The sequence below is a fragment of the Asterias amurensis genome, chromosome 12, assembly GCF_032118995.1.
Source record: "Asterias amurensis chromosome 12, ASM3211899v1".
Classification (NCBI taxonomy): Eukaryota; Metazoa; Echinodermata; class Asteroidea; order Forcipulatida; family Asteriidae; genus Asterias; species Asterias amurensis.
In genome coordinates this window covers 16450569-16475339 of record NC_092659.1, presented here as the reverse complement: position 1 = coordinate 16475339, position 24771 = coordinate 16450569, and the positions used below count along the sequence as shown (strand labels likewise).

Genomic DNA, 24771 nt, shown 5'->3' with positions numbered 1-24771 from the left:
AAGGCTATATATAGCCTTGTGAACATTTCCTTTGAAAAAATCACAAGGCTATAGCCTTGTGAACATTTCCTTTGAAAAAATCACAAGGCTATAGCCTTGTGAACTTTTCCTTTGAAAAAATCACAAGGCTATAGCCTTGTGAACATTTCCTTTGAAAAAATCACAAGGCTATAGCCTTGTGAACATTTCCTTTGAAAAGATCACAAGGCTATAGCCTTGTGAACTTTTCCTTTGAAAAAATCACAAGGCTATAGCCTTGTGAACTTTTCCTTTGACAAAATCACAAGGCTATAGCCTTGTGAACATTTCCTTTGAAAAAATCACAAGGCTATAGCCTTGTGAACTTTTCCTTTGAAAAAATCACAAGGCTATAGCCTTGTGAACATTTCCTTTGAAAAAATCACAAGGCTATAGCCTTGTGAACATTTCCTTTGAAAAGATCACAAGGCTATAGCCTTGTGAACTTTTCCTTTGAAAAAATCACAAGGCTATAGCCTTGTGAACTTTTCCTTTGACAAAATCACAAGGCTATAGCCTTGTGAACATTTCCTTTGAAAAAATCACAAGGCTATAGCCTTGTGAACTTTTCCTTTGAAAAAATCACAAGGCTATAGCCTTGTGAACATTTCCTTTGAAAAAATCACAAGGCTATAGCCTTGTGAACATTTCCTTTGAAAAAATCACAAGGCTATAGCCTTGTGAACATTTCCTTTGAAAAAATCACGAGGCTATAGCCTTGTGAACATTTCCTTTGAAAAAATCACAAGGCTATAGCCTTGTGAACTTTTCCTTTGAAAAAATCACAAGGCTATAGCCTTGTGAACTTTTCCTTTGAAAAAATCACAAGGCTATAGCCTTGTGAACATTTCCTTTGAAAAAATCACTAGGCTATAGCCTTGTGAACATTTCCTTTGAAAAGATCACAAGGCTATAGCCTTGTGAACTTTTCCTTTGAAAAAATCACAAGGCTATAGCCTTGTGAACTTTTCCTTTGACAAAATCACAAGGCTATAGCCTTGTGAACATTTCCTTTGAAAAAATCACAAGGCTATAGCCTTGTGAACATTTCCTTTGAAAAAAGCACAAGGCTATAGCCTTGTGAACATTTCCTTTGAAAAAATCACTTTCCTTTGAAAAAATCACAAGGCTATAGCCTTGTGAACTTTTCCTTTGAAAAAATCACAAGGCTATAGCCTTGTGAACATTTCCTTTGAAAAAATCACTAGGCTTTAGCCTTGTGAACATTTCCTTTGAAAAAATCACTTTCCTTTGAAAAAATCACAAGGCTATAGCCTTGTGAACTTTTCCTTTGAAAAAATCACAAGGCTATAGCCTTGTGAACATTTCCTTTGAAAAAATCACTAGGCTATAGCCTTGTGAACTTTTCCTTTGAAAAAATCACAAGGCTATAGCCTTGCGAACTTTTCCTTTGAAAAAATCACAAGGCTATAGCCTTGTGAACATTTCCTTTGAAAAAATCACTAGGCTATAGCCTTGTGAATATTTCCTTTGAAAAGATCACAAAGCTATAGCCTTATGAACTTTTCCTTTGAAAAAATCACAAGGCTATAGCCTTGTGAACTTTTCCTTTGAAAAAATCACAAGGCTATAGCCTTGTGAACCTTTCCTTTGAAAAAATCACAAGGCTATAGCCTTCTCAACCTTTCTTTTGAAAAAATCACAAGGCTATAGCCTTATGAACTTTTTGCTTGAAAAAATCACAAGGCCTTATGAACTTTTTGCTTGAAAAAATCACTTTTCCTTTGAGAACTTTTCCTTTGAAAAAATCACAAGGCTATAGGCTTGTGAACTTTTCCTTTGAAAAAATCACAAGGCCTTGTGAACATTTCCTTTGAAAAAATCACAAGGCCTTATGAACTTTTTGCTTGAAAATATCATTTTTCCTTTGAAAAATCACAAGGCTATAGCCTTGTAAACCTTACTTTGAAAAAATCACAAGGCCTTATGAACTTTTTGCTTCAAAAAATCACTTTTTCTTTGAAAAAATCACAAGGCTATTATATAGCCTTGTGAACTTTTCCTTTGAAAAAATCACAAGGCTATATGCACTTTTCCCTTGAAAAAGTGTACAATCAAAATAAACATTACGTGTTAGTATTCAACAAATCTGACAAAAGATGTACCACTTATCACTGTTTTTACTCAAAACATGACAACTTATAATATCAATATCAAAGGATATAGTTATATGGTGTGTTTTTTGAAAACTTTAAACAACAAAACAATGGTGTTCATACATCTATCTCTTATTGCACGATATCGATGTCATGTCATGTCATGTCGATGTGACTGGTGGCTCAGGAACGTTATCGTTATCACTGATAACTGTGCTATGAAATTTGTCATTGAAAAGTAAAGATGCAATTAGTAGGCTGGTTTTTAATAGTAGACTAGCATATTACAACCATCATCGATTAGGGACAGAACTTGGCCATAGCTGGTTGTTGTTTGCTGGTTTCAGACTATGATAACATATGTGAAGGGTCAAAGTTCAAATCATCAGTGGAAATCCACATAACCGGCACATAAACTATCACTTGAGCTGCCATTTTACATGTCAAAGGTCAATATGGGTGTTCATGATCCCTTATGCTGGCCAAGGGTAAAAGTTCACATTGTCAGCAAAGTTCCAGATTACTAGATTTATTAACCATTACTTGAGCTGCGAACTTACAAGTTCATGGTCAAAATGAGCGGTTAATGGTCCCTTTGCTGGATTTCAACTACGATGCATGCCAAGGGTCAAAGTTAACATCATGAGTAAATTTACACATAAAAGGTTTACAAACCGTTACTTGACCTGCAAACTTACATGTCAAAGGTCAAAATTGGTGGCTCATGGTCCCTTTCCTCGATTCCGACCACAATGCATGCCAAGGTTCAAAGTTCACATCATCAGTAGAGTTCCACATAATAGGTTTACAAACCATTACTTGAGCTGCAAACTTACATGTCAAAGGTCAAAATGGATGGTTTATTGTACCTTTGGTGGATTCAGACTATAAAACAAGGGTCAAAGTTCAAATCATCACGAAGTTCCACACGACACGTTCATAAACTTTCACTTGAGCTGCTGCTAGAAGAATCCGTGGACATGACCTCCACATCGTCCTCATTCTCTTTGTTCTGGCCCGGGGCACCGAGGTCAAGGTTCAACTCCGTAGTATGATGGCTGATGCTAGAGGGAATGGTCAGGCTGGCGGTCAGCTCGCTGGAGGGCTGCCATGTCATGCCACCACCTGCAGATGCTGCAACGTCTGCTGGGAAGTGGCAGAAGAAAAAAACCCACAGAGAATGAAAGACTTTTTGTGCAAAAAAATAATCATGGTGTCGGTTAAACCCCAGAGCAAAGTGGGTCCCTGCTTGAAGGTCTGGGCTCAATTTCATCTATCTGTTAGGCAGAACATTCTGTTTAGCAAGTTTTGGTGCGTACAGGTTTTATGAACCTAGGCCGAGGTCATAGATTTGTAAATACTACACAAACAAAGGGCTATTCAAACTTACTTGTAGCTATTGATAGTATAAATTATTAACTATAAAGGATTCCCTTCGAAGTCATATAAATTGGATAACTTTTCACCCAAAACATGTTTAAACTGAGAAACGACTCATGCATGAAACGTTTCTCAGATGTTTCTGGGGTTTTCCTTGAGTGCTTACAGAGAATTATTAAATTATTTAAAAACGTGTTGGAACAAAAAACTCAAACAGAAAGCAATATTGTGCCTTTCAGTATTTGTTCAGAAATTTATAGGTGACAGACCTACAATGTAGACTAAATGTTGGTGGTCACTGCAGATCTTCCAAATGCCTTCAAAATGTATGTCTTCAAACTTAATTTAAAAGCAGGATTTGAAATTTTGCATGGTGGGAGTATACATGTAATCACTGGTCCTGAATGAAGATGACTGGCAGAAGGTATGGATACAACAAGGAACATGTATAAAGAATAGATGAGAGATGAGGGTAGATTGGGTAAGGACAGGAAAGGGGGCAGGAGAGGGATCAGCAGGGAATTAGTGACAAAGACACCCTAGTTCAAGCTGGCCAGGCTGGAAAGAACTAGTGGTTGACAACTGACATACTCGGATCGTTTCTTGAAGCGATCAGAGCATACTGATCAAAATGTTGAGTTGTCAACCACCGGTTCTTTCCAGTACCAACACTACCCAAAAGACATTATCACAAGGGGCTAACACAAGCCTCAGCTACTCGAACTTCATTGTCAACTTTTTTTGTCAGGGGAACACTGGCTGGGATTTTATTGTTTTCACTTACCCCCTCCCGACGCAGCTGTTGCTCCCTCTGAGACGCCGTTTGTTACTGCAGCAACTGGGAGATTGCTGAGGCGACCAAGAATTCCCATGCGCATCTCAAGGTCTGTCGGATATGGTCTACGGTTATCACCTACCAAGGAGAAGGAAGTTACACGTAGAGACAGCTTCATGTTTTTCAATCGGGACTCAAAACAACCAACAGCAATTGCCCTGGTGCCCTGTGCTTTTTCTGTGGTGCCCTTTGCAAAGTTCCATTAAAAATTTACATCCCCGAAAGCAGTGTCCCTTAATACCAGAGGGAAATTGCTGTGCCCCTTCAAGAGCAAACAAATCAAGGCCTGCAAATCTGTCTTATGCCCGGTTCATACTTCCTGCGAATGCGAAGCGAATCTTGACGCCACAAATTCGCATCGAAAAATTCACAGCAGTTGAACTCTGCTCTACTCCCTTTCGAATAATCGCTGCGAAAGGAGGGTGTTACGTCAAATTCACGTCAAATTCGCTTTGCATTCACATTCGTAGGAAGTATGAGCCAGGCTTTAGATGGTAATTTTAGGTTAAAATTCCACCAAAACGGCACTGAAAGAGTTATGCTCCTGAATTACAAGTATTTCTCAAGGCACTGGACATCTTTGGTAATTGTCAAAGACCAGATCGTGTATTCTCATGTTGTGTATCCCAACATATATATGCGAAACAAGACAAATCTGTGAAAATTTTTGCTCTTGAAATCAGTCATCGAAGTTGCCAGAGAATAACGAATGAAAAAAACACAAAATTGTGAGCTTCCAGATGGCTAATAAAAGGCATCTTCAGGCCAGAAGTCTTTTATTATTTGAGTACGAAGGTACCACTTTCTCAAAAACTAGGTTACTTTAAAGGGAGGCTTTTATCACAATGGTTTTACACTTTCTACAGCTCTCCATTGGTTATATACCGAGTCAATCTAAATCCAAAAAGTATTTTGAGTAAATACCAATAGTGTCCAGTGCCTTAAAGACACTGGACAATATTGGTTATTTTCAAAGACTAGCCTTCACAGTTGGTGTATCTCAACATATGCATAAAATAACAAACCTGGGAAAATTTGAGCTCAATCGGTCATCGAAGTTGTGAGATAATTTGAAAGAAAAATAACCCTTGTCACATGAAGTTGTGTGCGTTTAGATGGTTGATTTCGAGACCTCAAGTTTTAAATCTGAGGTCTCGAAACCAAATTCGTGGAAAATTACTTCTTTCTCGAAAACTATGGCACTTCAGAGGGAGCCGTTTCTCACAATGTTTTCTACCATCAACCTCTCCCCATTACTCGTCACAAAGAAAGGTTTTATGCCCATAACTATTTTGACTAATTACCAATAGTGTCCAGTGCCTTTAATTTTTTTTACTTCAAACCTACCTGGCGCCCAAGACAATGGAGCTGACACCGCATTCGTTGCGCTAATGCGATGCGCATATTTAATGAGCTCCTCTGCAGATATTGCTCCCTTATTGGCTCGGTCAATGGCTTTCAACTTCTCCTTGGCCTGGTATATAGCTGTAGCCTGGTTGGGTTTAAAGAGAAGGTATAGTATATGTTTGTTAATCACTCAAATGGCAATAACAACTTTCGGTTCGAGGTACAGTTTGATAGTAAAAAGCAATTTGGGAATCATTTCATTTGGAAGTATTGTTGTTATGAAAAAATATATATCAGCTTGTTTGCCCTGAAATTTGAATCTGAGAAGCTTTACTGACAGTCTTGCTTCTCAGATTTTGTATTTTAATAAGGGAATCAATGTGTGGTGAAGAGGTTTTCAACTAGTGGTTTAATCCCAACGAGGCCTGGTTCTTGATAATTTTACCGAGACAAAGTCGAGGTAAATTATCAAGAACCAGGCCTCGGCGGGTTTAAACCACTAGTTGAAAACCGATTCAACACACTTTGATTCCCATTCATAAATACCTTTTCGGTCAAAAGCATCAACACTTTTGGGTCAAAAAGTAAAATAATCGCAAAAATTATAAATGTTCAATGATTTCTTTCAACACAACACCCCTCCAGCTATGAAATGGTAAAGCCCTCCGTCGCCCTCGGGTAAACAACTCCTTTTAAGGGAATGCTGTGCGCGTCGCGCAAAACACGTGATGAGGCACAACTGTTTCAGCCGTTGCTCTCGACCAATAGGAATGAAGAAACTGTCTCATCAGAACAGGTGCAAGCTCGCGTGTCACGCTGATGTTTCAACAATTGTTACTGGTCATTAACAAAGGTTTATACGCACTCACGTGACGTGCTCTCCACCAATAGGAATAGCGAAACTGTCCGAGGTATTTAGGAATTACGAATTATTCTTTCTCTGTGGATACACATCTAATCTCTCAGAAATAAAACAATAAAATGGTACCGAAAACCCCAGGTATCCTTTACTTTTACACTATTGGTAATTGTCAACGACTAGCCTTCACAGTAGGTGTATCTCAACATAAGCATAAAATAACAAACCTGTGAAACTTTGAGCTCAATCGGTCATCGAACTTGCGAGATAATAATGAAAGAAATAAACACCCTTGTCACACAAAGTTGTGTGCGTTTAGATGGTTGATTTCGAGACCTCAAGTTCTAAATCTGAGGTCTCGAAATCAAACTCGTGGAAAATTACTTCTTTCTCAAAAACTATGGCACTTCAGAGGGAGCTGTTTCTCACAATGTTTTATACTATCAACCTCTCCCCATTACTCGTCACCAAGTAAGGTTTGATGATTATTTTGAGTAATTACAAATAGTGACCACTGCCTTCAAGACAGGTTAAAAAGCAAACTAAAGGTACTCTACTCTATTCTCTGTGGTCTCACTGTATGGAGTTTCGGGTGACCACGTAATCATGATTCATTTGAGAAACAAGCGCCTAAACGTTTTTAACAAGGGCACGCAAAGTAGTTTCCATTGGACGCCAATCAGCATTATTTTCCCGTCCATCCCTCTCCGGGGTCAGTGACGAGAGGTATTGATTCGGAACGCTGCCCATGGTAGAGAGGCTTCTGGGCAAGCGCCTGATTAACAGACAACTCTGGAACAGGATGTTCAAGGATCTGGGAGGGTTTAGTTTATAATGTAACAATTGTTCTCACCAATATATGCTCCGCCTCTTTGAGTTGTCTCTGCAGCTGTTTGATGTCCTCGTCCCGCTTGTCTACTTCTTCTTGCAGACATTCCATCTCCCGCCGCTTCTCCCTCTGCTCCTTTGTCTGTTTGAGTGTTGCCTCAATCTCCTCATTTTTCTTCAGGAGCATGTCCATGATCTAAAATCAGAGGGTGTAAGTATGAATGGGATCACACCAAAGATTGTACAACCTGTGGAGCGGCAGCCAAAAAGTTGTATCCCCTTAGATATTTAATCAAAGCAGCATTGAAGTTCACAGCGTTGAAGTTCACATTTTGACTGCCACAAAACTTCTTTTTCGGAATCTACAGATTCATGGTTTTGATTTGCTATGACACATGCTTAAAAAATTTGCTCTGAAAGAGTATCAAATCAAACGACATTTCACACCAGGTCAACCTGAGGTTGCAGACTTAGGCCAAATAAAAAAAATATCAGTTGATCATCCTTTTTGGAGGCCGCATCCTTTTTTTTAGTAGGTATAAATAGTAGGTATAAATAAATTTGCCGTTGATTCAAACTGAAGAATTGGTGGCCTGTTTGATTTGAAATACTTAGCGGCCATCTTGAAAAAAAATAGTAAATAGTAAGGCCCTCATCCTCCTCTTTTTTGAAAAATCCGGACGATCAACTGGTATTTTTTGTTACTTGGCCTTACATGTATTGGAAATGACAGCACCACAAAATGTAATTGCGACTAGTGAAATTTACTACTCGAAGAGTCCCACCTCAAATAGTGGCAACTACATGTATGACACAAGTAACGACAAATTTTTAATTCTCAATATGCATTGTGGCAATGTATGTCGCAGGCACAATATATAGCAAAGGTCAAGCTAAAGCGACTAAAGGATTGTGTCACTGATGTCTAATTGTGTTTTGTAAGTGTGTCGTGAATAGACGTGAGTGGCACAAAACATTAGGTTCCCAAAACATGTAAGGTGCTCCTGACCATTTTTTAGTAGCCGCAACTTTTGTTGTATCAGGTTTTTGGTCATGACATGGATCCTTACATGTACTTACTGTGAACGATAGTAAATTTACCTGAAACCTGTATACATGTAGAAGTTTCAGCTTCATTAATTGTAAAGTTTTTGAGTAATATAAATGAAAACCAAAGAGCCATGTTTTCAGGAGAGTCGCATAAATTCGTTGACGTGCTAAAACAATTGTTGTGACTTGTTTTACTCATTTCTCAAAAACTAACAGCGCCTCAGCAAGTAATATTTCAAGGGAAGCTTTCATCATTTTCATTTAAATGCAGTGAAAACTATTGGTAATTACTCAAAGTAATTATTAGCATAAAACCTCTCTTGGTGACGAGTAATGGGGAGACGTTGATGGTATAAAACATTGTGAGAAACGGCTCCCTCTGAAGTGCCATAGTTTTTGAGAAAGAAGTAGTTTTCCCTGAATTTGATTTCGAGACCTCAGATTTAGAACTTGAGGTCTCGAAATCAACCATCTAAACGCACACAACTTCGTGTGATAAGGGTGTTTTTTTCTTTCATTATTATCTCGCAACTTCGATGACCAATTGAGCTAAAATGTTCACAGGTTAGTTATTTTATGTATATGTTGAGATACAACTGTGAAGGCTAGTCTTTGACAATTACCAATAGTATCCACTGCCTTTAATGGAATTCCATGGTGGTTTATGTTATGTGTGTAGAACAAAAAGTACACAAACCCATCAATAAAACCAACCACTTACCTGTGGATCCTCCAAAGTTGGCATTTTTTGCCGAACTGCTGCAGTAGTTTCAAAAAGATCCCTGACAAAAAAAAAGGAAGAAGGAAAATAAGAAAACATCATTAACATCATTAGTCAACATTTCACCTGAGGATGAGTTAAATTTCTATTTAAAAAAACCAGTAAATTCTTAAATTCAGCAATTCTTTTTATAATCCCTGAAAATTTAAAAAGGTGATTGAATGATGAGCACATTCAATTATTTTATACATCTGCAAAAATTGTTTACACAAAAAATGCACAGAAATTAGAAAGGAAAGCTAGAAGGCTAGCCATGTTCAACAAACTTGTCAATAATTTAGTTGAAATCCCGCTTCAAGACTTTGCACAACATTCCACTCGACCCTCCAGAACACACAATCTTCAATTCCATCAAATTCGACACACAACCAAAATCTATGGCAGCAGTTTTTTTCCGGCCACCATCAAGACTGGAATGCCTTACCCGGTAGAGTTGATGTCTTAGTCGAAACCAAGCCAGTCAGAAATCTTGGAGTCATGTTTGACCCTGCAATGACTATGTCCGCGCAAGTTTCAAGCATCATCAAGACTGCCAACTTCTACCTCACTAACATCGGCAGGGCCCGCAGACTACTGACTGTCGACGCAACCAAGCTTGCAGTGCACACTTTAGTCACTTCAAGACTCGACTATTGCAACAGTCTTTTGATTGGAATCAGCCAAAAACTCAAAAGGAGGCTAAATAACGTGCAACGAACAGCTGCCAGACTCATCACAAAGTTTATCACCCCGAAACTCATCACACTACACTGGCTCCCAATCCAAAAAAGGATCGACTTCAAGGTCATCGTTCTCATGTTCAAGGCCTTACATCAACAAGCCCCTCATTACATCATAGACATTCTGCAAGTTGGTGCTGAACGGAGACTCCTTCAGTCAAACAGCTCCTGTTCACCATACTTTGTAGTTCCAAGAACAAGTCACATCACTTTTGCTGATAGAGCCTTCTCGGTATATGGACCCAAGCTCTGGAATAAACTGCCCAATCACATCAGGGACACAACATCACTCAACACATTCAAGGCACTTCTGAAAGCCCACTTGTTTCAGGAGGCCTACCATCAATGACTTGTTATTTCTTCTGTGCCTCAGCGCCTTTGAGCAAACTTTTGATTTAGGCGCTATACAAATTACCTTTGATTGATTGATTGAGTGTGATTACTAGATATATGATCATTAGATATCTTCAAGGACACTCTCACATGTCTCACTAAGCACTTCAAAAATTAAGCCAGATAATGCGCAAAGCTGGGTGTGATGTGTAGTTAGAAATTGTTTTGCCGGCTCAACTATACAGATACAGATAATAGGGAAAAGTTTTCGTATGGCGCCACCACTTTTTCATTCGATGAGATATCCCTTTTTGTAAAAAATGAGTGAAAAAGTGGTGGCGCCATACGGAAAGTTATCCGAAAATAGAGTTATGATGTACTCCAAATAATATAATAAATAAAATAATAACAAATGGTCAAACATTTTCTTTAATGATTTTTCTTTATTTTTTGGAGGCCGAAAATTCACCAACACTATCCTACCCCATTCATTAGTAATTATTTGTTCAGCTTACTTAAAGTTAAACAGTGATTTAACATAATTTTAAAGTTCTGTTTGGGCTATTATGGTGAAGTTTTAAATTGCTGTCACATATCGTAGGAGGTCCTGTTTTCGAGGTGTCCCTAAAATCGTGGCAAATCTTTTACCTCTCTGTGCGCGATGTAAACAGTCCCTAGATAAAAATTGTGTGGTTTTATTTGCCAAGCAAAGAGTCTCCTCTCCCTTGACCAAAACTTAGAAACACGTAAGGCTCCACTGGTCATTTGCACTTGAAAATGCAAATAGTTTGGTATTTTAGGCATTTCTACAAGGTACAAAAGCATGTCATAATGTTGAGGCCATATAAAAATATTTGCCCACCGAAAAAGTTTCATCAAACACTATTTCAATTCACAATTCATGATGATCAAAATCATGTGACTGAATGTTTTGCTGAGCATTCTGGAAAAAAAATACTGAGGCTTAAAGAAGCCATGTGCCTTATATCATTTTCTAATATTTTAGGAGATTTTTTTTTTTTAACCCTCATATCAATATTAATATTATTATTAATATTAAAATTTAAACATCAGCTTGTTGATTCAATTATCACTGTTTATTTATACGCTTTATTGTAAATATTAAGAAAAAATTTTTTAAACAAAATAAATAAAAATCAGATTTGGAAGCCAATAATTATTCACACATTTTATAATTTTCTTTTATTTCTTTTATTTTTTGCAAGCTACCATGGTAATTTTTAAAATTTAATAAAAAAATATTTAGAATAAAATGAAGGCAACTTCTGGCTATAGAGTCATACACAGAGTCTCAAAGAACACTTGTAGTCACTTCAGATGTTTCTTCCATGTATGGCTTCACCAGGAAACCATACTTTCTCGTTTGCCGTGAAAACAGGAAAAACTCAAAACAAATGGGGCCAGTTGAAGTCATCGAAGATTGGTGTGAACATTTCAATGTCCATCAAGTTTTACTATATGTGTTTGCATACTTCATATAAACAAATGAAGATAATTAGGGCATCGGTTGATATATGGCATCATTATTTTTTTCCCAATTCAAAGAAAAAGGCATAATAGCGTGAAAACTGGTAAGCGGAGGATACAACAATACACATTGTTGTGTGACCAAAACATCACATGACATGACCTCAACTCAACAACAACAATCATTACAAAAAAATTCATATTGATACGGCGTACCCACGGCTATGCCATGGATGGAATTACAACGACCAAATAAATGTTATTCGAAACAAAACTTATATATTAACAAAGCACGTAATATAATGATTATTCCATTGTACAATTTGCAATAAAATACTCACTTTGTGAGGCATTCAGCCTCCTCAACCAACGATAATAATTTCGACTTTGTTGCAGCACTGGCCGCCGCCATCTTGCCTTCTGAAATCTCATTGTGAATACTTTTAAATTTACGATTTTTGTTCTCACTTCAAAAAAATTTGTTTTCTCTATTTAAAAAAAAATAATAATGACAAGTTGAATTAGTTAGTTTTTTAATTTCATGTAAAAACTTAAATATTACTAATTGCTAATGTTTTATACAAACATTAATTTTGAACACTGGTACGAGCCTAGTAAATAAGTTACAATTTGCTTGTCAATGCAGTGTGTGCATGCAGTAGTAAACGTCCAGACGGTCGGTGATTAAACAAAGTTGAAACAACAACATTTTCCCCCTTATTTTGGTCGATTTGAAACGTAACATTTATTTATTCATTTTATATTTAATCTAAACAGACAGAAGATGAAGAATAAATTTGATATGTAAGTATAAATCACGAATTTATTGTTTAAAATAAATTTTATTTTTAACCTGACTTAACTTTTGATTTCACAGACACAGGGTCACACAGGCGGGGGCCCAAATTAAAGTTTACGAACACATTCATATCATAGTCCATGCAGAATGTTTAATGGTAGATCTATATATTTCCCAATCCTCCTGAAGACCGCAGCTGTCTTTAAACGAACGATCGTATTACAGCATCTCGATCAGTGTGATGCTGTGTAGACCGACTTAAAGTTTAAATGCACCTGCTGACCTGGCCCCTTTTCATTCACTGCCCCGGCCAGGGTCATGGGGACGGGCACGGTGGGAGGTGTCAGGACACTTCGTACCTTTGCCACTTCGTACCCTGGACACTTCGTACCTTTTCAAGGTGCGAAGTGACTTTGGACACTTCGTACCTTGGACACTTCGTACCTTCTTACAAGACACTTCGTACCTTCTTACAAGACACTTCGTACCTTCTCACGAGTCACTTCGTACCTTCTCACGAGTCACTTCGTACCTTCTCAGGAGACACTTCCTACCTTCGTACTAATTTGTGATTTCTGCATCGTTTATGATTTTTTTTGTGCTTTGTGATCGGATGATTATTAAATAAAAGCAAAACAAACCAACTGTTACTATTTGTTGGGACACCAAGGAGCCATTTTGACGATTGCATGATTGTTTAACTTTAAAATATTTGTAAAAAATATTGGCGGAAGATGTTGTCCTTGGCGGTAATTAACTTATACAAAATATTAGTTTCACATTAAAAATGACATTCACATACTCAAACAAAATTATAATTCATTAAGTAGCCTATTATTAATTTTTTGTCTCTACGAACATTAAATTATTGAGGAATACACATTTTAATGGAGGTACGAAGTGACTCGGCTGAAGGTACGAAGTGACTCAGCTGATGGTCACTTCGTACCCCGCGCCCACGGTACGAAGTGACCAATTTGGTTACGGTACGAAGTGTCCCGAAGGTACGAAGTGTCCAGGGTACGAAGTGGCAAAGGTACGAAGTGTCCGACATTCCGGTGGGACAGTGCATGGAGGTAGAATTGCCACATGTTTCAAATTAACTTTCATGTGTGTAGTACGGCAAAATCAACATTGCAGAGTGTGGACCATATGGTGCATAAATACTGTCCAGTGCTATGTGGTACACTAGTGCAGAAGTTATACAATGATTTATCCAATATTTATTTTATTATCCTAACCAATCCCAGTAAAAGGTTAGCCACTGTGCTGCGCTTCCAGTTCATATAATTATAACAAGCACCCTTGGTAACATGCTTGGTTTCATTACCAAACAAATAATAATAATATAATATTATTAAATAATAATGTTGTGGTTTTGTTCATGAAGGTTGAAGGATGAAGACAGTGGAGAGGAAAAGGAGGAAATTGATGCATCTAAAGATCATCAATCCGACAAATTTGTCTGGGTGAGAACTACTTCTATGTAACTGCAAAAAAATAGTTTATTGACCCCTTGCACGCGCGTCACACGCGGCAACTGATGCCACGCTCACCATGTTGGTGGTCAAAAGGTTTACGTGTAAACGTCGCGTCACCTAAAAATGAGCACTTTACTGAACATAGAGAAGGATGCTCTGAATAACACACGTTGACATTGACCATCAAAATGGCGCATCCAAGATTATTCTGATGATAACATCAGGTGAAATGGGTCTATAGCCCGAGTGACAATTCAACCCTAGCAGAGTATTTCTCGAAGGAAGAGTCTTTCTTTGTTTAGCCTTTGAGACAGACTCTGCAAGAGTAAAAAGTTTGGGTAATAATAATAATTATAACATAATAACACAAAGTGCAGATACTAGTCTTTGACAAATACCAATGTTTTACACTATGTATGCATTCGTTTTAAAAGGGCAAGGGCACCAAGGCATTTTCTCATTGGTAAAGAGCACCCTATGAGGAAATTGTAAATGTCTACTGGAGCATTTCAAGGACACTAAGACATCGTGAAGTATCACGCCTGCGCTTTTTAGAGAATGGGAATGACATTTGCAAAAAAAAACTCTTTTATTTGCGAATTTATAATATTTTTTCTCGTTCAGCCAAAGGTGAAGGTTGGCCAGGGTGAGCACCAGTTACAGTTTAAGTATTGCATGTGGTTCTCCAAACGGACACCAGGGAACAAAGCATCATCAACAAACTACGAACAGAACATCAAGACAGTAGGCAGCTTTGCATCGGTAAGTATTTGGTACTCCCAAAAAGTGAGACCACTATTTTGTGTGCGCCCCTTGACACTCAAATAACATGTTCGTTTTATGAAATTCGTCTGTACGAATGCAGGGGGCTGATTTCACAAAGAGCCAAGATTTATTCATCTTAACTCTTTAGCAACTCATTTTAAAGGCAGTGGACACTATTGGTAATTGTCAAAGACCAGTCTTTTCACATGCTGTATCTCAACATATGCATAAAATAACAAACCTGTGAAAATTTGAGCTCAATTGGTCGGTGCAGTTGCGAGGTAATAAAGAAAGAAAAAACACCCTTGTCACACGAAGTTGTGTGCTTTCAAATGCTTGATTTCGAGACCTCAAATTCTAAACTTGAGGTCTCAAAATCAAATTCGTGGACAGTTACTTCTTTCTCGAAAACTACTTCACTATAGAGGGAGCCGTTTCTCACAATGTTTTATACTATCAACCTCTCCCCATTACTCATTACCAAGTAAGAATTTAAGCTAATAATTATTTTTGAGTATTTACCAATAGTGTCCACTGCCTTTAAGATGAAGCTGTTTGCTTTCTAAGATCAAATATTGTTAACATGAGATTAGGTCAAGTCTACTTTTAATAACAATCCTTGACTGATTTTCTCAAGTTCTGAAAGTTTAACTTCAATATTTTAACTATTCTGCTGACAACAAATCATGTGCTGCATGTTCAAACTGAATCATTGTGTCACAGATATTCACTGAAATTTTAAGTGCTACCACTAACTTCCTTGTGTAATCCATCAGAACAGCACAGCTATTTTTGTTGTGTATTTTATTGTTAAATTGAGTTGCGTGTTTTGTTGGTGTGCAGGTGGAACAATTCTGGACGCTTTACACTCATCTTGCCAGGCCCTGTGATCTCACAAGTAGCAGTGATTATCACTTATTTAAACAGGGTATCAAACCAATGTGGGAGGTGAGTTCTGAAATTGCAGACCTATAAATGAATGGGAAACTTTGGGACGCTAGGTGGCAGCAGACTTACCAGGTAAATTTCCATTGATTACGTAGTTCTGAGCGTGCGCACATGACCGGGAACAATGGATTTTACCTGGTAAGTCTGCTGCCACCAAGCGTCCCAAAAGTCTCTCATTGATGGCGTTTGAACCGTTGTGTTTACTTATTTTATTTATTTATAAATTTTGAGTCTAGCCATCGGACTAGCTTGGTGGTCTAGTGGTTAGATTTCTGCTCTGCCTGTGGATTTTTTTTTCACAGCACTCATGAAAGCACCCCATATTATATTATAAGTTGTGGTTGCGATGCCAAGGATTCTCAGAAAAATTTATTAAATCACTACACTAGCCACGAATGCCATGGAGAGAACACACATAAGGAAGTTTCAGTTTGATATCCGTGAGAATTATTTAAGGGAAAACTTACACAATAAGTAGTAGAAAGAACCTCGTTGTTCTAGGAGTAGGGACTGAAAACCCATTCCAGCCATCTGTTCAGATTCTTTGGAATCATCCAGATTTTTAGATTACAGTCTCCACAAAATCAGAACATTCCTATTTCTGTCGAATGACAGCAATGAACAAGATTAAAAAAATAAACAATCCGAACAGTGCCCCCAACGAGATTTGAACCGGGAGGGAAAGGAAGGGTAGATACCACAACATTCTAACCTGGCCGCCCCTGTGGTAAAAGTAAATAGGTATCTTGCTGACAAATCAATGCTTTTGTTTTTCTTCTGTTTTCATCCAGGATGATGCAAATAAGAGTGGCGGGAAGTGGATCGTGCGTTTAAGGAAAGGTCTCGCATCTCGCCTTTGGGAGAACCTCATCTTAGCGATGCTTGGGGAACAGTTTATGGTCGGGGATGAGATCTGTGGAGCTGTTGTGTCCATCAGATTTGCAGTAAGCAAAATGCTCTTCCCAAGGAGCTCCATGAAATTGAGCCTAAGGGATTTCAACACCTGGTTGATTGTTCAGTTGTTTGATTGATTGATTATTTTTTATTGACTGATTGAGTGATTGACTGATTGTTTGTTGGTCTTGGTTTTTTTTTTGTTTTTTTTTAAATTGATTTATTTATTACAATTTTGATTTTTCTTTTGTTGGTTGGTTGAGTTTGAGATGATCTTCCCATTAAGAGAACTCGGCAAACTCTTACAAGGGGATATAAACACCAAGCTGGCAACAACCAATCTCTCTCATACAAACATTGGTTTAACGCCTATAATTATGAATAGCACAAACTAAGAAATTTTTGTTCAGTAACTAGACGTCAATACTTATTTTAGTCATTGTGAAATCAGTGTTTAGCTTTGTAGGATTTGAATCCATAATCTTGTGATTGCAAGTCCTTGGCCTAATCCGTGGACCCCCACACAGATCTAGGTGTCATTCTTTTTGTTTCTAATGATTGTTTGTTTGTTTGTTTGTTTGGATGTTTTGATTTTAAATTGATTGATTGATTGATTATTTGTTTGTTTAGTGGTTGACTGTTTGTTTTATTTGTTTTATTTGTTTGTTTGTTTGTTTGTTTGTTTGTTTGATTGATTGATAAAAATCTTGATTGGTTTCTTTCGATTGTCAGGAGGACATTATCTCCATCTGGAATAGAACGTCGAGCGACGTCACGATTAGTCTCCGCATTAGGGACACTCTGAGGAGAGTTTTAAATCTACCTCCGAACACCATCATGGAATATAAAACACACACTGACAGTATCAAGTAAGTAAACCTGTTAAAGGAACACATTGCCTTGGATCGGACGAGTTGGTCTATTAAAAGCGTTTGTAACTGTTTTTTATAAAATGCATGGTTGGAAAGATGTTGTAAAAGTAGAGTACAATGATCCACACAAGTTTGCCTCGCAATTGCGTGGTTTTCCTTCTACTGTGCGAACTAACATGGTCGGCCATTTAAAATTTGACACCCATAAATGGCCGACCGTATTAGTCGACGAGGTGGATCATTGTATTCTACTTTTACAACATCTTTCCAACCATATGCATTTTATAAAAAACGGTTACAAACGATTTTCAAAGACCAACTCGACCAATCCAAGGCAACATGTTCCTTTAAGAGTTTATTTTGTACCCTAACACAGATGTGTTTTCAGTACTTTCCGAGTTTTGTGAATCAAAATCAACGGGAAAATTACTCCACAGGAAAACGACCTGAGTAATTTGCCTGTGGATTTGTTTAATACACATCTATGTAGGGGTAAAAACAATTGTATTTTGTATCCCGATGCAAAAATTAACATCTATTAATCCAGTTCATTTCTATGGAGTGTTTTAATCATCAAGAACATCATTGATTAAATTCAAAGGCAACACAAAATACCCGTTCTAAGTTAAAATAGAAATAACAAGGAGCAGTTGAAAAAAAAAGTCAAAACGTATTACACAAACACTGAGACCTAAACAGTATACACAAATCCATTTTAGGTTAATCAGGATGTGCCTTGAAATCTTACACCGGGCCTGAATGCCCTGATCTTGGCCTTGGTGCCTCTTCAAAAGTTTCTCATAGACTTGAACATTTAGGTCTAAGCAGATCTATGTTATTGGGCCTTGTAGTCTTATAGAGACATTTCTTGACTTTCAAGCCCTAATATAATTTCTTTTTTGAACTTTCTTATCTACAGGGACAACTCTAGCTTTCGAAACACTGAAATGTTCACCAAATAACAGATTGGAATTCCAGGTTTGATACTTCATTGAGGGCAATGGAGGGCAATAGCTTCCATGGCCGATGCCCTGGTGCCCCTTGAGATGTTTCTGTAGAACTTTACACTATTCTCATCGAGGTACCATCAACTAAAGCACAAACTGCCTTGCCTTTAACGGGAACAAAGTATCCGGCCTGCTTTAAAGACAGCCACCAACCAAAGCAGCTTGTACGTTTTCTGCATCAATTTCACACACAAACAACAATGATTGATGCTATGAGCTTTTAAACGTTTCAAAGAGACAGTTTGGGATCACTGAGAGCAACATACAACCTGGCTAAGACAATGCAAAGTTTGGGGGTTTTGCAATGGAGTCATAGCACCTTTTGCATGAAAGTGACTGTTCTTCATTGTTCTGGATCGGAAAACATTCATGCAAGTAAAGCAAAGAGACAGTTTGGGATCACTGGGAGCAACATACAACCTGGCTAAGACAATGCAAAGTTTGGGGGTTTTGCAATGGAGTCATAGCACCTTTTGCATGAAAGTGACTGTTCTTCATTGTTCTGGATCGGAAAGAATTCATGCAAGTATTAAAGCAAAGAGACAGTTTGGGATCACTGGGAGCAACATGTTTAACCTGGCAAAACAGTGCAAAGTGTGCAAGTTTTGCAATTAGACATACATGTAGCCTGATAGTGACCATTTTTCAATGTTCTGGATCGGAGAGAATTCATGCAAGGGGACAGTTTGGGATCACTGAGAGCAACATATAACCTGGAAAAGTGTGGAAGTTTTGCAATGTAGACACAGCACCATTTGCCTGATAGTGGACTGATCTTTAATGTTCTGGATCGGAAAGAACTCGTGCAAGTAAAGCTATCGTCAAATGGATTAAACGTGTAGGACATTTGCTTAAAGTCAGTGGACACTATTGGTAATTGTCAAAGACTAGCCTTCACAGTTGGTGTATCTCAACATATGCATAAAATAACTAACCTGTAACAATTTGAGCTCAATCGGTCATCAAAAATGCGAGATAAAAATGAAAGAAGGAGACACCCTTGTCACACAAAGTTGTGTGCATTTAGATGGTTGATTTTGAGACCTCAAGTTCTAAACCTGAGGTCTCGAAATCAAATTCGTGGAAAGTTACTTTCTCAAAAACTATGGCACTTTAGAGGGAGCCGTTTCTCACAATGTTTTTTACCATCAACCTCTCCCCATTACTCATCACCAAGGAAGGTTTTATGCTAGTAATTATTTTGAGTAATTACCAATAGTGTCCACGGCCTTTAAAATAACGCATCAACGAAAGATGAGAAGCTCTTCTAAAAGTTGTAAAGCAGCAATGGTTCCTGTTAAAACTGATACATTGTGCATATCATCATGTCAGTGCAAATTGTTGTATCTCCTAAAATTTGCGCAAAATTGAACCTGCAAAATGTTAGGTGTATTCATAACACGAGCAGTACTGAAAACGAGTATTAAAAAAGCCCAAGATACAATTTTTATGCCAGAGCACTTCCGTGAAATGCTTTTGCCAAATAGAGATACAACTTTTTTGCACTGATGCAACGATATGTGTTGGTTTGTGTTATTGCATTTACTTGTGCATTCTACAATATAGTTTCTACAATATGCTACATAATGTGCAGAATTGAATAACAAAACCGATTTATGCAAAACTCAATTTCAAGTTTCAAGTCTTATTTGTATAATATAAACATGGATGCGCCCACAGTGGCTTCAAAGCAAGTTTAGTTAGAGCTCTGTTATAGCTCTACAATCGTTTAACATTAAAGACACTGGACACTATTGGTAATTATCAAAGACCAGTCTTCTCACTTGGTGTATCTCAACATATGCACAAAATAAAAAACCTGTGGAAATTTGAACTCAATTGGCCGTCAAAGTTACGAGATAAAACAATGGATGAAAAAACACCCTTGTCACACAAAGTTGTGTGCTTTCAGATGCTTGATTTCGGGACCTCAAAATCTAATTCTGAGGTCTCGAAATCAAATCCAAATATTTTAGTCGAAGATCACTTCTTTTCTCACAATGTTTTATACTATCAACAGCTTTCCGTTGCTTGTTACCAAGTAATTTTTATGCCAACAATTATTTTGAGTAAGGGAGCGTCTCAAAAGTCGGAACGGTAAGAACGTTCTTTTTGGATCGCAAGAGTATCCCCGCCGCTTTACTTGGACCGGTCCTTTGGACCGCCAGAGCGATCTTTTGGATCGTTCCAAATGCGTGACCGCGTCCAATCTCATGTTAGAACGTTCCTATTGTCATGATGTTGCGATCCTGCGGGCATATGCCCGCAGGAACGTTCTTTTGCGCTAGGAACGTGCCCGACTTTTGAGACACTCCCTAATTACCAATAGTGTCCAGTGCCTTTAAACCCTGACTCTGCAAAATTCGCTTCAGGTTGTTGTCTGATTGCAAATACCAAATACTTATCAATGAACCAGGCAAACCAAAATGATCCAAGTCAAAACATTTTTGGTGCTGAGTGACCATAAAGTGGAGGATTGGGGACTGTCATGACTGTAGGCCCAAATAACAATCACTGAAAGAAACTGTAATTACACAAATAAGTTGTTAGCATAAAAACTTAAGTAACATGCCTGTGATATTTTTTCACGGGACTCGGGGAAAGTACTGAGTATACAGGTAACAGTGCTAACACACATCGGTGTATGGGTACAAAACCAAAATTAATATTCTTTATCCTCGATGCAAATTTAACATCTCTTATATCGTTGCGGTACCCCCTGCCAAAACATAGGATTTGAACTGCCTCTAGCTACCGGGCAACCTTGGTAGTCTAGTTGGTAAGACACTGCTCTAGAGTTGCAAGGGTCGTGGGCTCGAATCTCACCAGAGTAACATGCCTGTGATATTTTTTCACAGGACTCTGGAAAGTACTGAGTATACAGTGCTAACACACATCGGTGTATGGGTAAAAACCAAAATTAACAATGGAGAGCTGTTGATTGTATAAAACATTGTGATAAACGGCTACCTCTGAAGTAATGTAGTTTTTGAGAAAGATGCAATTTTTCATTAAAATAATTGAATTGAATTTGAGACCTTAGCTGAGGTCTTGAATTCAAGGCATCTGAAAGTACACAACTTTGTGGGACAAGGGTGTTTTTTTTTTGTCTCGCAACTTCGACGACCTGTTGAATAACTTTTCATAGGTTTGTTATTTTATGCATATGTTGAGATATACCAAGTGAGAAGACTGGTTTTTTGACAATTACCAAGTATCTCAACATATGCATGAAATGTGAAAACTTGAGCTCAATTGGTCGTCGAAGTTGCGAGATAAAATGAAAGAAAAAGCACCCTTGTCTCACGAAGTTGTGTGCTTTCAGATGCTTGATTTTGAGACCTCAAATTCTAATTCTGAGGTCTCAAAATCAAATTTGTGGGAAATTACTTCTTTCTCGAAAACTACATTACTTCAGAAGAATAAGCCGTTTCTCACAATGTTTTATACTGTACTATCAACCTCTCCCCATTACTCGTTACCAAGTAAGGTTTTATGCTAATAATTATTTTGAGTAATTACCAATAGTGTCCACTGCCTTTAACCACCACTTTAATTACCATAGAGTGGTGGATAGAGGTTGTCTGTGGGAAAATTTGGCAGAAGGCTGGAACCTCAAACAAGGGCACCAGTTGCATTGCACTCTTGTTTGCCTCGACCATTTTACATCAATCAACTTCCCATGTAACCAATATATACAATCATAATGTTCACAAAACCTGTCATGCTTATATATAAAATAAATATTTATAAAAAGGTAACTGTTGCTAATCGACTACGTATTCGTTATAATTTTGTTGAGAATTGGTTTTACTTCAAATAACTCAATGTTGCAAAAAGACTGGTGCCTGTTTGGGTAAATATAAGAACTATGGTTAGGCATGAGGATCCAGCCTGCATATCAATCCAGCCAAAATCTTATAAACAACCAATAGTTGAACAATACACACATCAGTCCACTTATCAACACTAAACCGTAATTCCCTTGTCTGACCTTGTCCTGGGCTGTTGTATTACATGTATTCATTAAAAGCTTTTAACACAGTACAAATCACAGAGTCGTAACACTAACATCCCAGCACAAGGTTATGAAGGTCCGATGATATCTTGAGAATATCACAATTTTGTTCAACACTTCATGTACACATATTAAGTGCAGGGACCAAGTGCAGTACCATTGCCACGAAAGTGTTACTCGTATGTAGCAGCAATAGAATAACATACAAGACAAGTTCTCAAATGAAAATAATCTACCCAGCAAGAAGATATAATAGTACACATGTTACTGCCCACCAAAAACACAATATAAAAACAGGTGAATTGTCAAAAACAAGGGAAAGTACATACACAGATTTTCCATGGATAGAAACGCTCCGGTTCTGCCACATCTCAGGGGATTTGAAGAGCTATAAGTGTACAGACTAAACCTAAAATAACACACAGTTAGTCCGAAACGCCAGAGTTTGTCGAGTCCAGAATGCACTTGCTCGCTCGGTCACAACACGCCGTCCGTCAAGCTGCCCATTGGTAGACTTGACTCAAGTCAGAATCACGCGAGAGTCCTTTTATTTCCAGTCCCATCGCCTTACGTCAAAAAATTCCCCCACTACATTTTGACAGCGGATAAAGGGACCTCTCGCACGATCGACTTGAACCAAGTCTACCCATGGGCAGAGTGCAGTGATGTCCAGGGCTATACAAAAGCTCGTTGGTGTCAACGGTTTTTTTATTTTCAGAAGCAGATTATGTTTTTTTCCCAGCCGTATTTGTTTTCTCTCTAACAGCAGAGTTTTAATTTTCAAAAACGACCCTTTTTTCAAAAGCATTTTTTTAAATTTCAAGAGAACTTTTGTTGAATAAGCGGTAATTTCTTTTTCAAAAGCAGTTATTTTCACTTTGAAGAGCAGTTTTTTTTCTAGGGACACTATAAGGACTGGAAAGAAATGAGTTTACTCTTAAAAACAGTTACACCAACAAACATGAACTCGACTTAAAGTAATTGCGGTCACACGGCAATATGTTTGTGTTCAATTCTAAATGAAAATGATTTTGTCGAACGGCTGAGGTGGAAACATCAAGCTGGACGCCGGTGATGAAAGAAAAGTCCAAACTTTCGAACTTGCTCGCTCCATGCCGAGTTTTTGGTCAGTTTTGTTAGGTCATCTCAAAGAACATGTAATCCTGAAACAGACAAGAAGAAGTGTAATAGTAGTTAGAATGAATGTATTTTGAATAGGCATATCATTGCAATCGAATGACCTTTCTTACACAAACTGATGTTTTTTTTGTCAGAGAACTTCATATTTGCAAAGTTTAATGGCTCCGTGACAGTGGACTTCTGCACTGTAAGGGTCTGAGCCCAATTTCATAAAGCATGTAAGCATAACAATTTGCTAAGCACAGAAAACTTCTGCTAAACAGAAACTGGTTACAGCCAAAACTCCACCAGCTTTGCATTGTTGTAACTGGTGCTCCACTCAAGTTTTGCTCAGCAAACAAATTTGCTAAGCAGTATGTTCTGCCTACCAGCTTTATGAAATTGGGCCATGTACGTTTGATAAGAACGCTCAAACAACTGCGCTTTCAAATAATTGTTACGATCCAAAAAACTCCAAACTATCCGTGAATATAAATCACTCAAAAAGCCTGAATTTCCTCAGATGCAACAAAGAAATCAAACAAGGTGACACTGATGTATAAGAACACAGAAACAAAGCGATTTAATGATAAAACTATCAACCACTTCAGTTACCGAATCGGTTTAACAAATATACAATGATTGATTAAATCAAATGTACATTAACAAATGGTTCTTTTACAAAATAAGTATCTTACGGGCTAATACGTCGACAGCAACAGAAGATACGGTGAGGAACACAAACACTGGCTTTAAACGATCAGCTCCAGGGGCGATAAATAAGTTCTTTGCCGATGTGACTATGAGCTATCACGGGGTAAACTCACTCCGATAAAATGTCCAGAAGAAGACGAAACAACAACGGGTACACAATCTGACACCCGCCACAAAATATGGGGAAAAGGCCCCAAAATACCGAACTGTAGACTAAGTTCGAAAATGTCCTTTCCGGAATCTAAATACGCTCTATAACTGCACTCGGTCAAACGCGAACTCTATCACAAGCTCCTTCAACGAGTTGTATCACAATCACAGAAGTCGTAGCTTCCACCAGTCTTGCGTAATGTGTCCTCTCGAAAATTTCTCACAGCCCGTATTTAAAGGATTTGTGTG

General features: G+C 37.9%; 3 protein-coding genes across 5 annotated transcripts in view; 1 reads left to right on the top strand and 2 right to left on the bottom strand.

Moving 5' to 3' along the window:
• Nucleotides 1-1573: 1573 nt before the first annotated feature.
• On the bottom strand, nt 1574-12172 carry LOC139945461 (mediator of RNA polymerase II transcription subunit 4-like). 2 transcript variants are annotated; one of them, XM_071942813.1, is made up of 6 exons: nt 12097-12172; nt 9156-9216; nt 7410-7580; nt 5698-5842; nt 4300-4428; nt 1574-3281 (listed from the first exon to the last, which is right to left on the bottom strand). In XM_071942813.1, the coding sequence occupies exons 1-6, from the start codon at nt 12165-12167 to the stop codon at nt 3073-3075; spliced, it is 786 nt and encodes a 261-aa protein (XP_071798914.1). In that variant the 5' UTR covers nt 12168-12172; the 3' UTR covers nt 1574-3072. The 2 variants fall into 2 exon arrangements, with proteins under 2 accessions (XP_071798914.1, XP_071798915.1); XM_071942814.1 differs by having other exon boundaries at nt 1578-3278.
• Nucleotides 12173-12406: 234 nt separating this feature from the next.
• Nucleotides 12407-20150, top strand: LOC139945463 (eukaryotic translation initiation factor 4E type 2-like). The gene is made up of 7 exons (XM_071942818.1): nt 12407-12559; nt 13945-14023; nt 14660-14797; nt 15644-15748; nt 16540-16692; nt 17375-17511; nt 18434-20150. Exons 1-7 carry the CDS (start codon nt 12540-12542, stop codon nt 18474-18476), a joined length of 675 nt encoding a protein of 224 aa, XP_071798919.1. The 5' UTR covers nt 12407-12539; the 3' UTR covers nt 18477-20150.
• Nucleotides 20151-22904: 2754 nt separating this feature from the next.
• The window catches only part of LOC139945462 (phospholipid scramblase 3-like), a 99861-nt gene continuing 97994 nt past the window's right edge, over nt 22905-24771 (bottom strand). For both annotated transcript variants that reach the window (XM_071942815.1, XM_071942816.1), the window contains one exon: nt 22905-23702. In XM_071942815.1, coding sequence (XP_071798916.1) covers nt 23676-23702 — 27 coding nt within the window. In that variant the 3' untranslated portion in view covers nt 22905-23675. The remainder of the gene's footprint in view (nt 23703-24771) is intronic.